The sequence below is a fragment of the Grus americana genome, chromosome 5 (genome assembly GCF_028858705.1).
Source record: "Grus americana isolate bGruAme1 chromosome 5, bGruAme1.mat, whole genome shotgun sequence".
Lineage (NCBI taxonomy): Eukaryota > Metazoa > Chordata > Aves > Gruiformes > Gruidae > Grus > Grus americana.
The window spans coordinates 26,809,108-26,831,307 of NC_072856.1; the positions used below are offsets into that span (position 1 = coordinate 26,809,108).

General features: G+C 43.6%; 1 protein-coding gene across 2 annotated transcripts; it reads left to right on the top strand.

The window, feature by feature from the left end:
- The first annotated feature begins 224 nt into the window (after positions 1–224).
- On the top strand, positions 225–20,964 carry C1QTNF4 (C1q and TNF related 4). 2 transcript variants are annotated; one of them, XM_054827449.1, is made up of 3 exons: positions 225–646; positions 10,340–10,427; positions 19,439–20,964. In XM_054827449.1, exons 2-3 carry the CDS (start codon positions 10,385–10,387, stop codon positions 20,545–20,547), a joined length of 1,152 nt encoding a protein of 383 aa, XP_054683424.1. In that variant the 5' UTR covers positions 225–646; positions 10,340–10,384; the 3' UTR covers positions 20,548–20,964. The 2 variants fall into 2 exon arrangements, with proteins under 2 accessions (XP_054683424.1, XP_054683425.1); XM_054827450.1 differs by lacking the exon at positions 10,340–10,427 and having other exon boundaries at positions 226–646.
- Positions 20,965–22,200: the final 1,236 nt, after the last annotated feature.

A 22,200-nucleotide genomic window follows, 5' to 3' on the forward strand; every position in this document is an offset into this window, starting at 1 on the left:
CAGCCGGGACTGGAGGGCACTGCTCTCTCACCCCGCCACCCCACCGCGGGCCGATCGGTCCCCCACCGCTGCCGCCGCCCCCTCACCGGCCGGTGCCCCGCCGGCGGCTTGGCCCGGGAGGGGAGCAGGGCAGGGCGCTCTCCCTCCCACCCGCCCTGCCGCCGCAGTCGCCGCTGTGGTGAATAGCTGGTGCATAATCCCAGGGCGCCGGTTTCCAGCGCGCTCTCTTCCCGGGAAGGCAGCGCGGAGCCCAGCCCGGCTTTCTCACACCGCCGCATCGCCCCGCCGCCCCTTCCCGTGTCGGCGCTCGCACTCCTCCCCCGCCCGCAGCGCCTGTCGGCGTCGTCGCCTCCCGGAGGCCGACCCGTCGCCGGCTGTGACAGGGGCTCCAAGCCCCTCTTCGCCTCGCCGCCCCTTCCCCTTCCCCTCTCCTGCCCGCCCCCGGGCCCTCCTCCCGTCACTGATTCGGCGCCGGAGCCCTGGGTGCCCGAGCCCCCCTCCCCAGCCCCGGCCCCCGCCGCCACCGCGGCTCCCGAGCTGTCAGTGCGCAGGCAGCGCCGCGGCCCCGCGCACAGCCCCGCGCCGCCAACGGCCGCCAACCGCCGCCAACCGCCGCCGCGGAGCCGCCACCGCGGGGCGGCAGCAGGTACCGTTCCGGGGGAGCCGCTGCTGGCGGGGTCGGGCTGCACCTGAAGGGGAAGGGATGGGGATTGGGATCACCCGGCCGGACAGGGGCTTTAGGAGGAGGGCCTGTGGGGAGGCCGTCGGTACGGAGCGGTGCCCGGGTGGCGGCAGAGGGGCCGTCGAGGCTCTCACGGCGGATGCCGTGGTTCTTGCGAAGGCGGACGCTCGGGACACGCTGCGGTGTCCGAGCCCGTGGCCCCCGGGAGCGGCGGGCAGGGCGCGGACGGCCGCCCGGGCTGGCTGCGCTCCCTCTCCAACCCCGCTGAGAGGCTGGACAATAGCGGGAAATGCCTGAGTTCCACCCCCCACCCACCCCCCATCCACCTCTTTTATTTCTAATATTGAATGGGTAGAGTTTATGTGGGAAAGGGTACGAAATTTTGTTCCTGCTTAGCATGGAGCCGAGGTCGAAGAACCTCCCAGGGGCTAGCCATGGGGAAGGGTATCCTGGAATATTCCCACAGGGGCAGTTTCCCAGGTAGGAAATAGCATTAATGTTGCACGGATCTCTACTTTAGTTTCCCGGGGGAACTGATTCCCAAGGGTTCTCCCAAGAGTAGCATATGCGACTGATTCTGTAACGTACAGTTTTCTCTCAGGCAATTTAGCTTAATCCTTCTCTGTGTACTTGGCAATCCCACGGTCATCTCCTCAACCCACTCCCTAAAGCTTCCAGGGAAGTGGGTCAGCATCTCCAAATGATGTTTGTATCAGACACTTGGCGAGTTTCTGCACTGCTGGCTGACTAGAAGGCAGCATTGTGACCCTTCAGTTTATGCACATACTGAATGAGACATGCTTCAATTATTCATTCTGATGCTATTGCAACCTTCTGCAGTTTCTCTTCTCCAGAGACATGATGTGTAACAAGACTTTGAAATACTTTGCCAATGAGGCTGCGGTCCTATCTAGGCATATGGCAGCTGTTTGCTTGTCTAGCTATTCTTAAGGGTTAATTTAAACCAGTAAAAGGTATGTCAAGGAAGAATAACAATTCCCAGTAGGGCAGCATTACCCTGTACATTCCTTCTGTTCTCCTCTAAAAAGCCATAATAAAGCTGAGACTTGAGTGCTGAATGGTTAGTGGACTAGGCTCTACAAATGAGTTTCATATTTTCTGCCTGGAAGAAGCAAAGCCTTCAAAGTACATTTAATCTCCATAATGGAGAACCTATGGCTTCAACATGGAATTGATTGAAATCTGATAATTTGGCAGTGTGGTAGATATTTTCTGTTTTGTAGATGAAGAAACAGGTGCAGAAATGAAATATGTTGGAACCGAACCTTGGAATCCCATTTGTTGTTATTTATGTTCTACTAGCGTGATCATCTGTCCATTGTGCTGTGCTCTCCAGAAAGTGCTCATTGATAAACTGAGAACCATTCATATTTTCGAATTACAGGAGGCTGGGTGGACCCACAATGGCAGGAGCTATACTTGTGGAAATATAGGATAATTATACTGTGACCTGTAGTCAAATAGGTGTATAATAGCTCTTATATTCTCCACTTTAATAATAGACATATTTCCAAACAGCAGCAAGACCGATTGTTGATCCTCAGTTCTTGGAATACTCACTCTTGTATCAAATATAATCTAGATGAACACAGCCACACAAAGAAATACTGTGTGTCTAAGGTGTATAGAGCCAAGATAGTTGGAACCTTCTATGCATAGCACCCAATAATATGAAGACCAAAAGAAAAAGAAGCCAGTGCTAATGCAAAGTGAACATGCAGTGAGCCTCCAAGTGATCACTGTCATTCTGTCAAAATTTCCACATTCTTATGGTTAGTTATAGGCAGAGAGCATTGAAATGAACTAATCTTATAGTGACAGTAGATTTCCAAGGTGAGAGTACCTCTGAGAATATCATATTCTCAGCTGAGAAACGTATCCCACCAAGAGATACTCATCTCTACATTGACTCTAAAGCATGAGAAGCGAGCAAAAAATAGGGCTTAAAAATGCTGAAGTCTTGGGCTTTGTTACCAGCATCTGAGGTCAGATGACAGAATTTGGTGGGGTTTACTCCTGAACTCTTCCCTTCACCCATCCTTTTAACTGCTCAAAGTATGAAGTGTGCGTTCTACTCCAAGGTGCACAGTTAAGGAAAATGATGTTCCACTTGCCTTAGAATTACATCTTACTGACTAGTCTGTAGGGGTGGGGATCTTTGTACTGTCTTGGAAGACACACTAAGGCTTGGAAATTTGATAGTTTGTCATCCATTATTTGAAAGAATCTACCTGACTGACTCCGATTTTCAGCCAGTAGAGATTAAAAGCTTCAGCTCTTATGTCTTGATTGACACACAGAAATTTAGTATAGATCCCATTGCCCAGCAGATCCAAGCTGAAGTGAAGTCAGGACTTTTTGTTTTTCTTTCAGCTTTCCTTTACCTTTTTCTTTGCCCCTATCCCAGGAAAGGAAATTTGTCTGATGCTCCAATGAGATAAGCCAGTAATACACAACTGCTGTGCTGCTGGCTCTCTTGTCAGTCCCTTGTCTCTCCGAGTGCTTTCGTGTCCCTGCAAAGCCTCGCTCTAGTTGCATACTTCCTTCAGACAGGTTAGAGAACAAAGGAGGAATTCCTGCTGCTTCTAATCAAAGGTCTGAGGTTTCCAACAGAGGTAACACAGCTAGAATCAGGAGATGATCACAGAGCAAGCACTAAGTGGCTACTCCAGAGGCTAATAATTGATTACTAGGGCCCCACTGGGAAACAGTACAAATTCATAAAGTCCTATTTCTCCCTCTTCACCCTCCAGCTGGTTAATTCGTCCCATGCATGTTTTCTGCTGTGCCAGGGCCCAAGCCACCATGCCAGGAAAACCATCCATATTGGGTTAAGGAATCTGGGGAGACTATGGAAGTGGTTACTGGAGTGAGAGCCAGAGCTAGATGAGAGAGTCAAGCTACTATTGTCAGGAGGAATACAGATCATCTTTATTCATATGTACACAAAGGCTTACTATCTGTTAGTGCCTGCTTGTGACCACCACGGCTGGTGTTTGAGCTCTGAGGAAAGGACCCTGCAGTCCTTTGGTCAGGGGCAGATGCAAAGACAATGTTTAGTTCATTGAAATGAACTCACTGCCTCGGTGCATCCCTTCCAATCAGTGTGTGCTGCTGGTGTAACTACAGTGAATGTAATAAATGTTGACATTTCTAATATATCCCTAAGTCTATGAAGAAAGCTGGTCACATCTTTCCCTATCATTGTTTCAGTATTCCAGCAGATTCTAACAGAATTGGCTTTTGTTCATTTCACATATTAAAAGATTTTTTGTGGCATAAGAGTGAGAGATTTCATTTGGTTTTTTTTAAGTAAAAGTTGAGAATCTTGATTGTGGTTGTACATTAATTTTATATATTTGCTTTGGTGAAGTGCAGGGTATAACAGATGAAGGAGGCTATAAACTGGGTAAACATAATTTTCTGAACAGGACGATCTTCTTTAAATAATCTCAGAAGATTCGGAGCTCATTATCTGTGTGCTTTTAGTCTCTGCCAGTCCTTCAGAGAGGCCAGAAGCTGCTTAAAACTGATATGATAGCTGTGTTGGTGTGTCCTGGATCTGCTTTTGTTCAGTGTTTTCTTAGATGACCTGGATAGTAATATAAAGAGTGGGTGTATCACATTTGCCAGGGACATAAATCTGTGAGACTTGAAATATGATGGAGGGAAAGATTACATTTAGAAATTATTCCAACAAATTGGAAGAACTGCTAGGAAAAGAACTAGATGAAATTCGGTAGGGATAAATGCAAGGTGCTGCAATAAGGCAGGAATAATCAACTGCATAAGCACAAGAGAGAAGCAAATGATTAGGTTGCAACTCTGCAGAAAACAATCTGAGTGTTATGATAGATCACAAGCTGAACATGAGTCAATGTCATGCTGTTGTAAATGAAGGCAAACATCTTGCTACGATATATAAAAGACATATAACCTGGCAGACATGCGAAGCAATCCTCCTGCTCTGTTCAGCATTGCTAAAGCCTCAGCTTGGAGGCTCTGTGAAGTTTTGGTTATCACACTTTGAGACAGGTGCAATTCAATTGGAGAGAGTCCAGACGAGGGTAGCAGGACTCATTAGAGGTCTGAAAAACGTGACCTGCAAAATTATTTGAAAGAACAAATTATTTAGCCCAAAGACCAGAAAGCTGGCAGGGGAATATTACAGTCTTCAGACACAAAATTTAGGAGGGAATGATCTTTTCTTTGGCCTCATGGTGGATGGAGCAGAAAGAAAGAAGTAGCAGAAAGAAAGATTGTTTTAGACTGCAGGAATAATTTTCTAGGACCTAAGATAATAAACACTGTTCAATATTTGGTCGGGAGAGTTGTGGAGGCTCCGTTATTTTAAGAACAAGTTAGACAATTATCTGTGAAGAATGAAATTGTGCTAGTGATCCTATAATGGAAAAGTACCTTGGACTACTTGACATCTTAAGTTGTCTTCTAGGCCATTCTTCTATCATTTTATGAAGGCAACATGGCCATTTCATGTAGATGAAATAAAAGCTGTCTACTGGCCCTGTTCTGATGTTTGTCCGATATCCAAGGATAGCACAGCACCAAAAACACAGTGCAGCTCTTTCTGAAAAGAACCTGAAAGAAAAGTAAGAGCTTACTAGAAGTCAGTTAGAAGAGGTCTCTCTTTTTGGAGAAGACATAGGGAACACGACATTCTGATTTCCCTGGAGCAGATGCTTGACCGACTGTATGGATACTGAAAACAATGATATGGAAGAAGAAAAATGAATGAGGATTAGCAGTTAGCAAAATGATCTGAACTGAAAATACAAACTCTTCTAGTATTTTACTCTTTGAGTGAAAGACCGTAGTCCAAAAATGCTTTTGTAGAGATAAAATGAAATAAAATAATGGAATTCAGAATAGGAATAAAATAAAACATAGTTCTACAATTTATGGTTTTAGGCATTTCTCCAGCGAGAGAAAGTCTAGGTCCTCTAGTATTCATGATTTAACATATATTGTTTAATGTAAATGGAACAGACAGTCCCCTGTGCATGGTGAAAAAATGCTGGATCTCTGTGAGGAGACAGGTAGAAAGAAATAAGAGAGCAATGATCATCACTTTCGGATGCTGCAGTGGTGAGGTGCACATAAGAGCCTGAAAAGAACACGTTTTGCGTCCAGCCAAAGAAATTTTTAATCCTCTGAAGGGAGAAGGATTTTTCTCTCTCCCCAGGCTTTAGACCTTTCCACTCAGACAAAAAGGAAAGCTCTTAGAGTTAAAGACATACTGGGAGGAGTTTTTTAGACACTGAAAGTGTTTTTCAGACCAACCAAGCAATAGGGATTTTTTTCTATGAAAACAGATGCTCTCTGGGACTGAAAGGCTGCAAAGCAACTGCTGGAAAGAATCTGTGTTGAATGAACAAGACAAGGAGAAAATTAAGAATTAGGCTGTGCTTTTTGGAAGGCTGTTTTCATGGAGCTGTTGCTCAGTGAAATGTAGCATATTAGCATTATAATCTGGTGTCATTTCAACACTTTTACACTGGAATTATCCATAAACTGATGGAAATCCTCATATTTTGATTTACTCTGGGACATGCAAGCATAAACTGTGATACTCTATAAGCTCTGATTGCTTTTCCCCCTGCTCCCATCTTCTATTGCTGCCTGAACACTTTGGAAAAAATAATGATTTGCTTAGAAAGCCAGTCACTTGATGCCCTAGATATTTCAAAGTAAATTCATATCCCTTCCAGCCAAGGACTTGCATTGCTTTGCCTGAGTTTATTTCATCGCTCCTTCTATCCTTCCCTTTGCTTTCTTTACTTCTGTGGTGGGTTGACCCTGGCCGGACGCCGGGTACCCACCAAGGCTGCTCTATCACTCCCCCTCCTCAGCTGGACAGAGGAGAGAAAATATAATAAAAAGCTTGTGGATTGAGATAAGGACTGGGAGAGATCACTTACCAATTACCATCACAGACAAAACAGCCTCAACTTAGAAAAAATTTGTCTGTTTTGTTACCAAGAAAACAGAGTAGAGCAATGAGAAATAAAACCAAACCTTAAAACATCTCCTACCACCCTTCCCTTCTTCCCAGGCTCAACTTTACTCCCAAATTTTCTACCTACTCCCCCACAGCTGCACAAGGGGACAGGAAATGGGGGTTGGGGTCAGTTCATCACATGTTGTCTCTGCTGCTCCTTCCTCCTCAGGGGGAGGACTCCTCACACTCTTCTCCTGCTCCAGCAACTTCTCCAACATGAGTCCTTCCTATGGGCTGCAGTTCTTCACAAACTACTCCAGCGTGGGTCCCTTCCATGGGGTACAGACATCCAGGAGCAGACTGCTCCAGCGTGGGTGCCCCACGGGATCACAAGTCCTGCCAGCAAACCTGCTGCGGTGTGGGCTCCTCTCTCCACGGGGCCACAGGTCCTGCCAGGAACCTGCTCGAGCGCAGGCTTCCCACAGGGTCACGGCCTCCTTCAGGTGCCTCCACCTGCTCCGGCGTGGGGTCCTCCATGGGCTGCAGGTGGATATCTGCTCCTCATCATCCTCCATGGGCTGCAGGGGGACAGCCTGCCTCACCATGGTCTTCTCCACAGGCTGCAGGGGAATCTCTGCTCCGGTGCCTGGAGCACGTCCTCCCCTTCCTTCTTCATTGACCTTGGTGGCTGCAAAGTTTTTCACATCATCTCACTCTAGCTGCAAAAGCCCCCATTGGGGTTTTTTTTCCCTTCTTAACTCCGTTATCCCAGAGGCACTACTGCCGTTGCTGATTGGCTCGGCCTTGGCCAGCGGCGGGTCTGTCTTGAAGCCGACTGGCATTGGCTCTATCGAACCTAGGGGAAAGTTCTAGCAGCTTCTCACAGAAGCCACCCCTGTAGCCCACCCCACTACCAAAACTTTGCCATGCAAACCCAGAGCAACTTCTCATATGAGTATATGAAACCCAGTCTTTATTTGTGAGACAGAAAGGATATTCAAAAGAAGTCTTACTGTGACCCGATGCTAAAGGAGGTTCAGCTTGGGAACAAGGTGGTTCTGGAAGGAGATAAAGCAAAGGATAGCTAATGTAAAAAGTCTTTTTACTAGTAGGGGTAGGCAATAAGGTGGAGGGATTGTTCTCTGTGAAACTTGGGAGGAAATCTGAGGCAGGCTGGGCCGAAAACCACTGAACATGCTGGAGGGCATTCTGCAGATGGTAATCTCCTGTTGGAAGCTGTTAATAATTGTCTTGAAAAGGAAAGGTGTTAGAGGTAGCTAGAAGGAAGGTAGGGGACTGAAATAATTTGAGTAGAGGGAGCATTGGCTTGAAATATGAACCGAATGTGAACATTTGGTTTCAGGGTGCCTGGCTGAAATTTCTCAGTGTGGTTGCGAGGAAATTGTGTAGGCTATTGCAAATGGCACTTCTGTCAGTATGAGCTGCATATTTAATGCAATGTAATGATATCCAAGCCTGCTTTAAATAAAGTGTCTGCATAGCAGTGTTCAGAGCAGCCATATCCTTCATGTCAATTCATTTTTCTTTCCTTTTATATAATGTCCAGTTAGGTTCTAAAAGTTATGTAAAACCCACCAGTGGGTTGCTGCAGCCTTTATTTCAGTATTTTAGCAAAATTCTTTTCCTATAAGCAAAAATCAGAGGCAGCAGCTTCAAGCTGTCAAAGGCGATTTTGCCTAGGAGGAAACTGGCTGGTCACGCAGATGAGCCTGGAATCTGTGAACACTTGACAAGCTCTGAGCGCTTTCTCACTGTGAATGAGGAACTGATGAGTGAACAGCAGTGTCCAGCAGTGCTTTTTGATGGTAATGCCAAAGCCTTTTACCAGCAGCTTCCCAGTGCATATGGAGTTTTACAGAAATAGTCACATAAGCATTTCTACTGCTGTTATGAGGGGACTGGCATTTTTTAAATACTGGAAACAACATAAAGCCAGAAAGCAGATATGGAAAAACTTTGTAAAGCTATGTGTGCATTGAGAAGATTGTTCAGCAGTTCCCTGTCCCTCCAGCTAGGGTGGTAGACTCTGTCAGATTGTCACAGAAAAATCCAAGTTCAAAAGCACAACTGTGAAAACTTGACTTGTACAGGGTTTAAGGGAGGAACTTCATAGCTCCCTGTTGAAGAAGATTATGAGGTGAGTAAATCCACAGACCGAAATATACGTAGACTTTAAAAAGTGGAAGCAGAAACTGGGGTTTTCCTGAAAATACCAGCTATGAATTCACAGCCTTGGGGTGTGTCGTTTGCATCAGCTATAGCCTTCTGAGAAACAGTTGTTAGTAAAATGGCTACAAAATTGGAAGGGCCCTAGCTGTCTATAGGCATTCCTCAGAGAGGTCTCATTATGAGGGATTTGGCAAGAAAGCCCACTGGAAATGGGGAATTGCATGTTGCTGATTGTGAAGGGTCAGTATTAACAAACATGAGAATGACTAACTTTGCTAACTTATTTTGCTACTTTTAACTGTGTATGTAGACATAACAGAAAGAAAGAACGCTACTAGGCCTAGAATTTGATAAACATGATTCATGCAAAGCAACTGATACTGAAGAGCACTATGTGTATTGCAGAATTTCACTGTTAATCAAGAACATCTGTACCACCCAGGGGAAGTCTGGGTCTCAAGAGATTGGCAAAAATGGGGGTAGTCACGTGCAATGATTATTCTTTTAATGCTTGTTTCTTGATCTGTCTACCAATTCACTAGGTATGAAAGCAACAGGATTGCCATGTCAGACAATTAGAGAACAGGACCAGAAAAAAGACTTATTAGCATATGTGGGCTTTGATTGACACGTCCCTTTCCCCAGAGTTTGGCAGAGGAGAGTTTTCATTCTGGAACACTACTGGCCTCTGCTTTGGTACCGAGCACATGATGGTTGTTTCTTCTCAATTCTCCAGTTCCAGGCCTGTGTCCTGACCTAGCAGGAGGAGGAGCAGAAAGGAAGATGCCAGAGCAGAGGTGGAAGACATACAGATCTTAATGCCTTTGATCACCTTCTTTACTAAACTAGAGCTCAGTGAATTTCCAAATTGAGATGTTGCAGCATGTTGGCAGTGAAGAGCAGCACTGCAGTGCAATTCAGTGTTCTCTGAGTATCTTCACAGTAATGAAACAGCAGGGCATGAAAAGAAATGAAGGTGATTTTTTTTTTGGCTGAGTGGGATGGCAGATGTTAAAAGACAGCATGCTTTCCTGCCTTACCTGTCAAGACAAGAAAAAAACTCCCAAGGAAAGCAGCATTCCTGTAGGCAAATGCCCTAGTACAGATAGTTTTTCAGATGGATTTTCAAAGCTTACTGTCAGAAAATACCAGTCAATACCATGTGACATTTTCTCAAAGTATGTTATAGCACAGCCCTTGATGGGTAAAAAGACCAAAGCAATTATGTTTCCATTGATAAAACATGGTGTTACAAGTTGATATATCAAGCAAAGGGAACTGAATCTCACCCATTCTGAAAGTTTTCTGTTAACTGCAGGTAATCAAGAGGGGGACCAGAGTTACCCAACTTGTGAACATCTTTGATTGCATTGCTAAATCAGCTCTTAGCAGTCAGTGAGCTCAGACATGACCAGGAAACAAAAATGTTTTTTGTTGTCATTGCATGTAATCCCAGCTGGCACTCAGCTACCTGTTAATTTCTTTAGGGGACGATTATTGGACTCCAAAGGCTCATCCTAACTTGTGATTTGATGATCAACCAGCAAGAACCAGCATATTCCCTCTTTTACCCAGGTGGGTGATGTGGCAGGTCTTAGAGCAATGACTGGAGGGCAGCATTCCAGTGAGTGGGGGAACGGGTTGGAAGCAACTACTGCAGGCAGAGTTCCAGGAAAAATGAGAATTATGTGACCACTCAAGTGAGAGAGAGAAAGAGAGAAGGTGTGGCTATGCAGCTAGAGGAGAAAGCAGACAAGAAAAATCTAAAAGTTGTTCCCTTTTTGGATTAGTTAAATTACAATCATATATTGGCTGATACAAGGTGCAGGAGCACAGACTCACAGAATGGAAATCGAGGACATAAAACCTTTACAGAGGACAATGAACAAACCATGAAAGTATACCACAGGTTCCAATATCTCTTATAATACCTCCATGATCTCGTGTACAACAGTCTTCGACAGGATTCCTGTAATGTATAGACAGTCAAAATTACTTTCCTATTTAGTGCCCCTTCATGAGTGGCAGGTTCCACAGGTTCCTATTAGTTCCTGGACAAATAAACCTACTATCAACAGTTGTTTTTATTCTTAATGAGAGAATGAGAGGAGAACATGAAAGGATCATCGCAAGATTTTTCCCAACTGATGGTGGTGTACCTGACAGGTCTGCTGGACAATGGGATGTGTGAATGAAAGTGGCAGTATGGAACAGGAAGGAAAGCCAATACAGCCTGTGTTTAACTGGAACACTTACTCTCATCCTGATGAAATTTCCTTTAATGTCTATAAGCATTTGTTATAACTGAGGATTGAAAGAAAATTGAAAAATAGAGCATCAACTCTGAGAACAGCACAGGAACCTCCTCATCTGATCTGCATGGTTGGAGGATGAAAACATTCAATCAGCTGCATTGAAGGAAACTGCTGCTTAGATGCATAGAGGAAAGTGTGGTTTAAAAAAATCAAACAATAACCACCTATACTTATGCCTCTGAACTGTTACTAGAAATTCGTTTGTTAACAGAAGGAGTGGGACTTGTCCCGAGAGCTGAACTTCCCTTCACTGGAAGGAGATGAGGTAGAAAACCTGAGCCATGGTACATAGCAATAAAAGAGAAAGAGTAAAGGGGTAAGAATCTGAGTTGATTCCAGAGTACTGATTCTAGTGTTGTTCTGCCCACCTAGTGTTTCCACTTCCACTCACAGCTCAGTTTACCCTATTGATTATTATGCAGAGATTTAAAAAAAAAAAAAAAAAAAGTCCCTAACGATGTGAGCTACACCACCACTTCAGGAAAACCTAAAAAACAAGCTTGTGTGCAGTGGAGCTGTCTAAACAGCCTTTTTTTTCATTCTTTATCTGTAAAGTCCCCGTGCTTCATTAGTTCTTAGGGAAAATGTTCATCTTTTTCCTGCCCAAACTCTTACTAAAAGATAAAAATTACAAGAGTAGTATGTGATTCTGAACCCATCTGCATCTTCCTTAGTTTGCCAGTTTTGTCTCCAACCCACAAATGTCTTCTGCAGACACTTGTAAACTTTCTCCCTCATTGCCTCTTAAGAGAGTCTCTCATGGTCTGTGTAGCCGTTACCTTCCTCTTCACATTCTCCTTTAGCACTGCTGTGGTACTAATTGGATCTTGCATGTTGACTCCAGCTGGTCAGATGATGAAATGGAACTGTCTTATTTGCTGACTCCTTCATTTTAGCACCTTTAATCCTGCAGGGTTTGTTGGGGTTTTTTCCAGACTTTATAATAGCATAGTAAAAGTAAGATATTTTATGCTACATTTGCTTGTTATTACCCATGTCCCCTATCCTATGTCTTCTGGACTGTGAGCATCTTTTAAAAGGTGTTCTACAGAGTCCAGCAATGTGCAGTTCAGCAGGCTACCGGCTTCTTTGCAGACAACCATAGTTTAAATATCTTAAGCAAGGTGAGAAGTTTAAAATAAAATCATCCCCGTAACTAAGTCTTTTTCATTTTTAAATAATAATTTCCTATTTGTCTTTGGAATAGCCTGAATTGAGCTGCTTGTGCTCAGCATTCATCCTCATAAGGTGTCTCTCACTCCAGTAGGTCTGTTGCTGGGGCAGTCTGTCTGGCAGCATCCCGGTGCTTCATATGGTTTTACCTCCACAGCCAAAGCAAAAAAAAAAAAAAAAAAAAAAGGACTTCTGTGAAAAAGTCCTCCTGCTACATGGCTTCCAGCCCAGCCACCTGGAACAATGAAATTGCCCTCTAGTCCATTCTCTGAGGTCTTTGTGCCTTTCTCTCTCTTTACAGCTAACTTTTGCACTGGCCAGTCTGCCTTTTGGGGCCTTCCTCTCTTGCTGTCTTAACTGCGATCTTTATGGTATATGCTGCCAAAGTGTCAGTTACTCTTTCACCTATCAAAATACCTCCCAGTATTCCAGGCCAGACTGTCTCTGTTAATCCTTTATGTCAGTGGGATCTGCCTTCTGGTGCAGCAATCTGGTTCCTTCTAGAGAGATGGGATGCTTCAACAAACCTCATTCCACAGGCTCAGCATCTCTTGTGCACTCCAGGAGAAAGAAATGCACATATAAACCAGGCTAAGAAAGGAAATTAGGTTTGGGGGTGGGAAAAGAGATGGTTTAATTTTGTCATTACTGTAACTGGATCCATGCAAAAATTCCTGCTGTTGAAATGGTCGCAGTGTTTTATGTCTAAAGCTGGTAGTGTTAAATAAACACTGTACAGCAACAGAGTTCTGGCTTTCTCACGCTGTGTTTTCCAATCTTCTCTGGCCTATGCTTTCACAAAAAAAACCATTGATCACTGAACTCATTCCCAGCAATGGCGAGTTTTTTTCACTACTTACTGCTGGTGTGATTTCAATGATGGCTTATCAACAGTTTGTTTAACTGCATGTGCAGAACAACTTTATAGTATTCAACATTTTATGAACTGCGGTTTAAACTCAAATGGTCTAACAATGTTTTCTGTTTTTTCACCTCTGATCAGTGTTAGAGTATGTTTCTTTGCTTTACAGGTTTTAATCTTGTTTGCTTGAGAAGTGCATATGTGGTGGAAAGTTGGATTTGTGTAATTTGTTCATTTAGAAAAGGATGTAAAAAAATACATTAATTATGTATAATATAACATAATATAATAAAAAATTAAGGCATTAGTCTGTTAGAATAACTCCGTGCTCCCACCTAAGGTTTATTCAGCCATCGTCTCTACTAAAACACCACTTTCTCTGCGTAAATGAATATCTTTTTAAATATACATAGCAGCCGAAACAGAAGACACAGTGTGTCACCCTGGCACTTCAAACGTGTATAATAAATTTCCTTCAATGCTTCCTTGCTATAGGAAGAAAAATCTTAATGTCTGAATTATCGTGTTTCCGTTCTGATCAGTGAATATACATCATTTTATATATCATCATTTTAGCTTAAACGGAGTTGTTAGGGCTTCAGTTGAAATATAGTAGGTTTAATTAATATTCTGAAGTGCAGGCTAACATTAGAGGCTTATGCCAAAATACAGTCTCTCCATTTCCTTTTCCTGAGTATGGCTGGAGTTGAGGCACTTCAAAAGATTTTTTTGTCTATCCAGAGATCTTTGAGTACACAGAAGCTGGTTTATTATGTTAAAGCACTCTCTTGACTCAAGGAACCATTTAAAATTAAGTACTTTCTATATTAATGCCATACAGGTCTGTCATTCAAAGTGTGGCTTATAGTCTCCAAAAAGCATCCTGACTGCTTCAGACAATGTTTTACCTGTCAGGATTGTTCCAGAATTCAAAAAAAATGCATTCATCAAAAGCAGAGAAAGGCTGAAGCCATAAGTGAGTCCCTGATTTTGTCACACAGTACTCTTTATACAGATTTTGCTTTTGAGGATCTGCTACAATTAATTTCTCCTTGATGTTGGAAGAAGCGATGCATTTGCATCATTATCTGATGCTCTTAATCTGTATTGCATGAGTGGAACAGACAGTATGCGGTGTCTGGGGGAAAAAAATCTTGCTAACTATAGTCCAAGATGGCTGTTCATTACACAGGCTTTCACTGATTCACATAATTGAAACATTTGCAGCTGTCCTTAAATATTAGAGTGAGAGCTATGAAGAACAGGGCTTTGCTCTTGCAGCTTACAGGATTTTAAGAACTTTTGCTAACAGTTAATCCAACTGCACTGCTTCACTTTTGTTTCATATGTCATTCTTCAGTGATCTTCTGGGTAAAACTCCCACTGAAATTAAAGAACTCTTGCCTAAGGTAGGACTAGGGAATCTAGTTCATTAATATTTTGGAATAAAAAGAAAACCCTTGTGAGTTTTACAAGAAGATCTGGCCTGCAAGTCTAGAAATGGGGTGACCTTTCTATTATTGAAAGTCCTTTTGTAAATCCATGGATTTCAATAGAAGAGTAAAGTTAATTGTCTTTCCAGTGGTGGATTGATTCTGTTCCAGGACAGAAAAATCACCTCCAGCAAGCACAAAGCTATTAAAGTTTCCTGGATTGTGCAAATGGTGAATTCCACCTCTTTCTTTGGAAAAAAAAAAAAAAAAAAGATTTGCAACTCCTGTTCTGTTATGTGAGTCACTACTATTTTAGCCCTTTCTTTTCAGGTCATTAATTTAATGTCAGTGCCTTTGAGAACGGTTTAGCTCCATCATGTGTTTTGTGCCTCCTATTCCAAAATTAGTTTCTTGACTTCTTCCCTGTGGGCTGCTGTCCCTGTTGGTACTGCCTAGTGCAAAGGCAGTAGCATACCTTGTTTATCCCTTGGGTCTGCTTAGCTTCATGGCATCCTTCTGTGGTGTTACCACAGTAAGGAATGGCAGGGCCCTGATTCATATGTAAATGTTAATGAGAATAACGTAGCTGCTATGTATGACACATGCATGGCCCATGCTGAAGACCCACTTTTCAACTTTTACTGGAAAAGCAACAGAGCATTTTGGAAGCTTTATCTTTCAGACTTCCTATGCTAATACTCAAGTCCAAGAGTTGTCGTGAGTTGTCTCTGTTTATGACAGCTCTGTAGCTAGCTGAGTCTTCCTAATGATTGGGAAATTATTCTTAGACTGGTTTAGTGTGAGAGGCAGTTATTAGATGCTTTCTAAATTATTTTAAAAAGATAAAGAACCTAAATAGCCCTGAAAGTGGTGAGTGGGAGCTGTCAAGGAAAAAACTTGCTAATGGAAACACAGCATAATTCAATGCCTTATTTAAATGGCTTGCCAGTAAGTTATTGGGAAGAGCTGATAAAATAAGGGACTGCAGCAGCAGAGTCCTTGCAACTGTAACTGAGTGATCCAAACTTTAATAAGTGACCTTATTACAGAGAAGTTAACTTTGGGACAGAAACAAGGATAGTGGTCATTCGAAGGAACATAAGGTCAGATTCACTACAGAGTTTATTAAACTGTTTTGTCTTTTTGTGTTTTTTGGGCCAGCAGCGACGTGCTTGCAGTATATTCCCTGACTGCCGGATCTGCTGAGCGAGCTCTGGAGCACAGGCAGCACTTTAGAAGCAGGCTGGTTACTGTGGCTAAAAACACACATGCCAAACCCTTCCCTGTCATTTCTTGTCTCAAGAGCATGCAGCCATGTCACAGTCATCCTGCAGCCACACCATGGTGGTCATTGGAGTAACAATGGATGAGTATAAACCAGAACCATCTAATAGCCCTTATAAGTTTGCCTTTAGGGCTTGGTTTTCTAAGCTGGAAGCTGAAATGAGCCTGCCGTGCTAGATGTAGCGCTCTGCACTCTGCAAAAATAATACTGCTGAACTGGAGGCTGAACTCACAGTGTGACAGTTTGGGATTTAGTTCTGGGTGGGATGTTAGGACCTGTTAGTATTGTTTAAATGGCAGCAGCGGCCAAACGCTGTACAGACATGGGAAGAGAGAGTCTTTGCCCTGAGGAGCTCACAAACTAATGCCAAAGTGAGGAAAAATAAAGACAGCATGGAAGCAGATGCATGGCAATTAGCTATGGCTTAATAGTTCCATTGAAAATGCTTTGTTAAATTAATTTGCTGGATGAAAGATGGTCTGTCTGTCAGACCTGCCATTAGCTGGTTAGTTCCATGTAAGTGTCATGGCTAGTGTTAGTAGCAAGTGAAGTTTCAGCTGTGAGAAGTCAGTAGTTATGGGAATCAGTTATAGAATCAGGAATCATGACTTAGGAGATCTGTAGTCCAACTTCTGCTGAAAGCAGGGCAATACTGAATGAAGACCAGGTTGCTCACAGCTTAATCCAGTCCGGTCTTGAAAACTTCCAAGGACTGAGATTTCAAAATCTCTCTGGGCAAACTGTTCCATTCTTCATTGCCCTCATCATGAAATTATTTTGCTTATGTCCAGTCTGAACCTTCCCCTTTGGATTTTATGACCATTGTCTCTTATTCTCCCACCATGCACATCAGCAAAGAACCTCGCTCTGCCATCTCAGTAACTTCTTCATAGGTACAGGAAGGCTACTACTAGATCCCCCCAAAGCTCTCTCTTCTCCAGGCTAAACAAGCCCACTTCCTTCAGCTCTCCTCACAGGGTGGGTGCTCCAGACCTCAGCCATCTTGGCTGCCCTCTTCTGGAGTCTCTCAAGTGCCAACTAAAGGGGAATAATCACTGCCTGTGGTTACTGGCTACATTCTGCTGATGCACCCCAGTGTGCTGTAAGCCTTCATTACTTGCAGGACATAGCACTAACTAAGGTATAAATTATTGTTCTCCAGGACTCCTAGATCCTTTTCCGTAGCACTGCTCCCCAGCCAGTTAGTCACCAGCCTGTACCAACACGCAGGGTTAGTCCATCCCATGTACAGGAATTTGCATTCATCCTTGCTGAATTTCCTTTCAGTCCATTCCTCCAGCCTGTCTCGGTCCCTCTGAAGAGCAGCTGTGCCTCCACGTGAATTGGTAAACCCTCTCTTTTCATGTCATCTGCAGTCTTGATGAGTGGACATTCTGTCTCCTTCTCCAGGTCATTGATAAAAAATATTAAAGAGGACATTTGAAATTAAATATTAAACACTAGCCCTTGAGCCTTACAACACAGCCAGTTTTTCACCCATCTAGTAGTCCACTTATCTAGGTTGTAATATCACAACCTGGATACAGGAATGCTCTGGGATACTGTAACAAAAGCCTTGCTAAAAGGTAGGTGACATCGACTGGTCTCTTCTCACAAGAAGGCAATCAGTTTGGTTAGACATGATCTACCCTCAATTGATCAACTCATGCTAAATGTCATGTCCTTTGCCTAGAAATGTGTTCCAAGAACACCCCATGATTTTCCCAGGCACCAAAGTGAGGGTCTAACTGGACGACCAGCCTGTAGTTCCTCAGGTTGTCTCACCTGTCCCTTCTGAAGATGAGTGCCTTTCTCCAGTCACCAGGGACCTCTGATCTCCATGACCTTTCAAAGATGATAGACAGTGGCCTCAATGTGACATCAGTCAGCTCTCTCAACACCCTTCAGTGCAGCCCATGGGGTCCCATGGATGTGTTCAGGAGAAGCAGGTTGTCAGGAAAAACATTCTGAATTTAGGGACATGAAGGAAAATACTGAGAAGTTTGTGAGAGAAGTGAGTTAATGTAAAATTAGGACATGGATGGATACTTCTTTTTGTCTTTGCTTGTGTGTCACTTTCAGGTAATTAAGTGAGAATCTAATTCATTCTTGGGTTCATATCTATTAGAACTGCATTTCAGATTTCAGTTTTATTCTCAAATATGAAAGAGCAGGGACTGTAGGTCAAGCTGAATTTCTGTTGATGAGTGATTCTAGGTATCAGATCTTGCCAAAACAGGGTCCCATTGCCACCTCACAGTCTATGTGGATTCCGTCTGCTTTACTTCTATTACTAGGCCACCCCAGTTGATTCAAATATTTACCCCTTTATCCTTTTTAATTCAGGATTTGTCTTCACTCCTCCCCCCAATGAGTAGCATGTTTTGCTCCTGTTCTGCTGGTCTGTGAATTCATTGTTTGCAGGCTGGCAAGGCACCAGTTCTGGGGTGACAGATGGGGCAGACTGCAAACCAGGCAGTTGCCTCCCAGCCTGAATGATATTTTAATAAGCACAGAGAGGTGACAGAGAGAGAAGCTTCTCACTGGAATGACTGGCAGTTTTGTTTTCAGCCTGAAAGCACTAATAGATGATTTTTGGCCTCAGTCCCAAAAAAAAAAAATCACAGAAACTAGAAGCAGAAAATCCCATTAGCTCCTAACTTATCCCTCTTTTTAAGGGTCAAAGAAGTTTTTTCTCACTGGTCTGTTATCCAGACAGGGAGTTGTTTCCCTGTTTTCGGTATTTCAGTTCTCTCTCAGGGATTCTATACTTTGGGAGACCTGCCTTTTATTTATCCTTTGTTTTCATTCTTTTTTCTTCATTTCATTAATTTTCTCCATTGCCTGCCTTCCTTCCTTCCTTCCTTCCTTCCTTCCTTCCTTCCTTCCTTCCTTCCCTAAACAGCCTCCTCCTTCTAGTTTCTTTACACTCTTCACAGATTCATGGTGAAGTCTGTCTGAATAATGGGGTCTACCGACATACTTGGCTTCCAGCTTCCATATCCCGTGAAACAGCTAGCACAGCGCTAGGGAATGGCATCTGCATGGGAATCTCTAGAACTTATGTCCTCTTCTCCCTGCCCTTCAGCTGTATCTCAGTTGTATAATACAGGGTCTGTGTAGGGCTTTGTTTCATTCTTGGTCTTATGAATAAAAGCACTACAAAAGGGAGCTCTGGCAAAGTCCCAGCAAGCTCTGAGATCCCTCTGCATTGTGAGCAACACAGTGATTTGCAGACAAGCTGTAGGATAGCCAGACTTTCAAAGGAGAAGATTATTTTACTTCCTAGGAGTACAGGGAAAAAAGATCCAGCTCTCGTTAGGAAAATATCAAAATGGTGCTGGGATCTGAACTGAGGGATGGTCCCGTACACGGATCAGAGAATGCGCTGGAAATATCTCAATATTTGGACATAGGTCTTCACATCTATTTAACAAGATTCAGGTCTGAGTTTCAACTGGAGTATGAGCTGGAAATTAATGGGATTCCTGCTAAAATATGCTTCTTTTTCCTTTCAGATACAATGATGACACTGAAGGTTCAGATCCTGTTTGGCTTCCTTTGCTGCATGACTTTTCTGCCTACAGATGGCTTCCCAGCAGACACCAGTACCGAATTTCGCTCTGCTTTCTCTGTGGCCAGAACCAGCAGCATGGAAGGGAGCTCTGAGATGGTCATTACCTTTGACAAAGTGTATGTGAACATTGGCAATGACTTTGATCCCAAGACCGGGTTGTTCCGCTGTCGGATCCCTGGAGCTTACTACTTCTCCTTCACTGTTGGGAAATACCCAAAGAAAAATTTGTCTGTCATGCTGATGAGAAACAAGAATGAGGTGCAAGTGATTGTGTATGATGAACATCACCGCAAGGAACGGAAGGTAGCCAGCCAGAGTGCCATGCTGCAGCTTGACTACGGTGACACAGTTTGGCTGCGTTTACACGGAGATCCCAAGTATGCTCTTTACAGCAATGTGGGCCCCTATACAACTTTCAATGGCTACCTAATCTATCCAGACACTTCTGCCTTCTTCCAGAATGCTCTTAGCTCACAAGAGCTGGGGCCACACCATCACAGTATTCAGCAACTTCCCGGAGAGCAGAATGAAGCTTCACAGCGACAAGTGTTATCTGACCAACCAAACAGGGAACAAGACCCTCGCTCTGCATTTTCTGTTGCCCGCTCACAAAGTCTCCTGGGCACAGATGACAAGCAAACCCAGCATGAGCCAATAACATTTGACACAGAGTTTGTGAACATTGGAAAAGATTTCAATTCCTCCACTGGCATCTTCTCATGCCGTATACCTGGTGCATACTATTTCTCCTTCACCATTGGCAAAATGCCCTTTAAGACTATGTCGGTGAAACTTATGAAGAATCACAATGAGGTGCAGGCCATGATCTATGACGACAACCACTCCAAGAGGCGGGAGATGCAGAGCCAGAGTATCATGTTGCCTCTGCAATATGGGGACACCGTTTGGCTATACAGTCATCAGCACGATGGCTATGGTGCCTACAGCAACCATGGCAAGTACATCACCTTCACGGGCTTCCTGATCTATTCAGAGGCTCAGCCAAAGCGGCTTCCAGGTGCCAGTTCACCCCAAGGGTCAAATAATTAAATGTAGATGTGAAAGGAGCATTAGAAAGCCAAGGTGCCATGAACTTGGGTATAGCTCCTCTTCGAATATCATCCTCTACTTTGAGCATGCTATCATGTGTCCAGTGCTTTCCTTACGCTGCACGCTTGTGCCCTGCCTGCAGGACCACCGCTGTGTCTGCTGTTCATCCATAGAAAGGTCTTTACAGGTTATATGTATGTGTCCTGTGTTGGTGTTTGATTTAAGCATAAAGCATGAGGTAGTTTTGGGGCAGGGGTGGGCCAGTGTAGTGAGATGCTGGGGATCAGAGAACTACTGTAATGTTGCTGCAGATGCCCAGCATCCAGAACACAAAGGGTGTGGTGACTTTCCTTGCATATCTGGGGAGGGAATAAATGTAATGAAAATGAATGTAATAAAAATACAAAAGACGTGAAATTTTGTCAGATTTGAATTTATTGTTACCTGTGAGACCTGTGTGCTTGTCACTGCCTGAGGTACCAGTTCAGGAGAGAAAGAAGCATGGTGATCGTACGAGCTGCCCATCTGTCTGTGCACACTCCTTTTACCATTCATGTGTGTGAAGTGTTGGTGCCTCTTATGATTTTATTGCAATTTTCACAATATTTGGTGCTTTTCTTAATCTGACGTTGATGAAATCAAGAAGCTTCCATTTAATGAAAATAATACATTTAGAAACACACAAAAAAAGTAGGCTTCTAGCCCTTGTAGTAAAGGATGAGGGCTCAAATCTATGAATGAACCATCTTCTGAAAGCTCAGAAGCAAGATAAGTAAGAAGAATAGAAAATGTATTTTTAAATCTCTTAATAATTGGGTCAGGAGCAGGCTCATAATGTATAAATGTGAGTAGTATCATGTCATGCAATGGCAGTGCTGACGCAGGAACATTATGTTGTCCAGAAATGAGCTCCTTGAATACAAGGGTATGGCTAACGTGCCGTATGCTGTTTCGGTAATTTAGTGCAAATGGGATCAAACATACCATTAAGTGATATTTTCAGCATCTGTGTTCCAGTACTTTCTTACACTACAGCCGTAGTGCCGCTGTAAAGAGACCGGTGTGGCTGTAGAGGGGCCTGGTGTGTTCCTACAGGGCACCTGGGACAGATGGCAGGATCCACCGAGGGGGGTAGGAGGAAAGCAGGAGGCTGGAGGCTTCATCCTAGTGCGATTGGTGCTGTTTCAGTTGAGCTAAGCCCTGGTTTGTCTCCCAAAATACATAAACTGCAAAAGTGCATCATCTTCATCATGCACAAAACTTTGTGACATCACTTGAGTTTAATGTATAATCTGCTCAACGGATAGCAATGCTCTTAAACTGATCCTAACAAAATCCTGAATTCAAAGCAGTGTATTTGCATTTGAGTCTCCAAGCCAACACCCTCAACCTTTATCCAGACATTCATATAGCTCAGACTGTATATGCTCCAGCAAGACAATATTTTCATGCAGTAGTGCCCTCCCAGCTCAGCTTTTTGATGATATTCTCTGCTTGAACTTGACTTGTCTGCAGCCACTCCCTGCTTTGGTCACCCCGTACATATCCTACACATTAAAGACTGGGGGCATAGTTGGGAAAAGGATGAAGGGTAGAGGTTGGGACACGAGTTTACTAGAAGTTATACTTCAAGCACGGTGCTAATCTTAATTC

Coding starts and splice junctions, on each gene's coding strand:
- C1QTNF4 (XM_054827449.1), top strand. CDS start 10,385: ATGATCAACCAGCAAGAACCAGCATATTCCCTCTTTTACCCAG. Junction 10,428..19,438: donor ATATTCCCTCTTTTACCCAG/GTGGGTGATGTG, acceptor TTTTCCTTTCAG/ATACAATGATGACACTGAAG.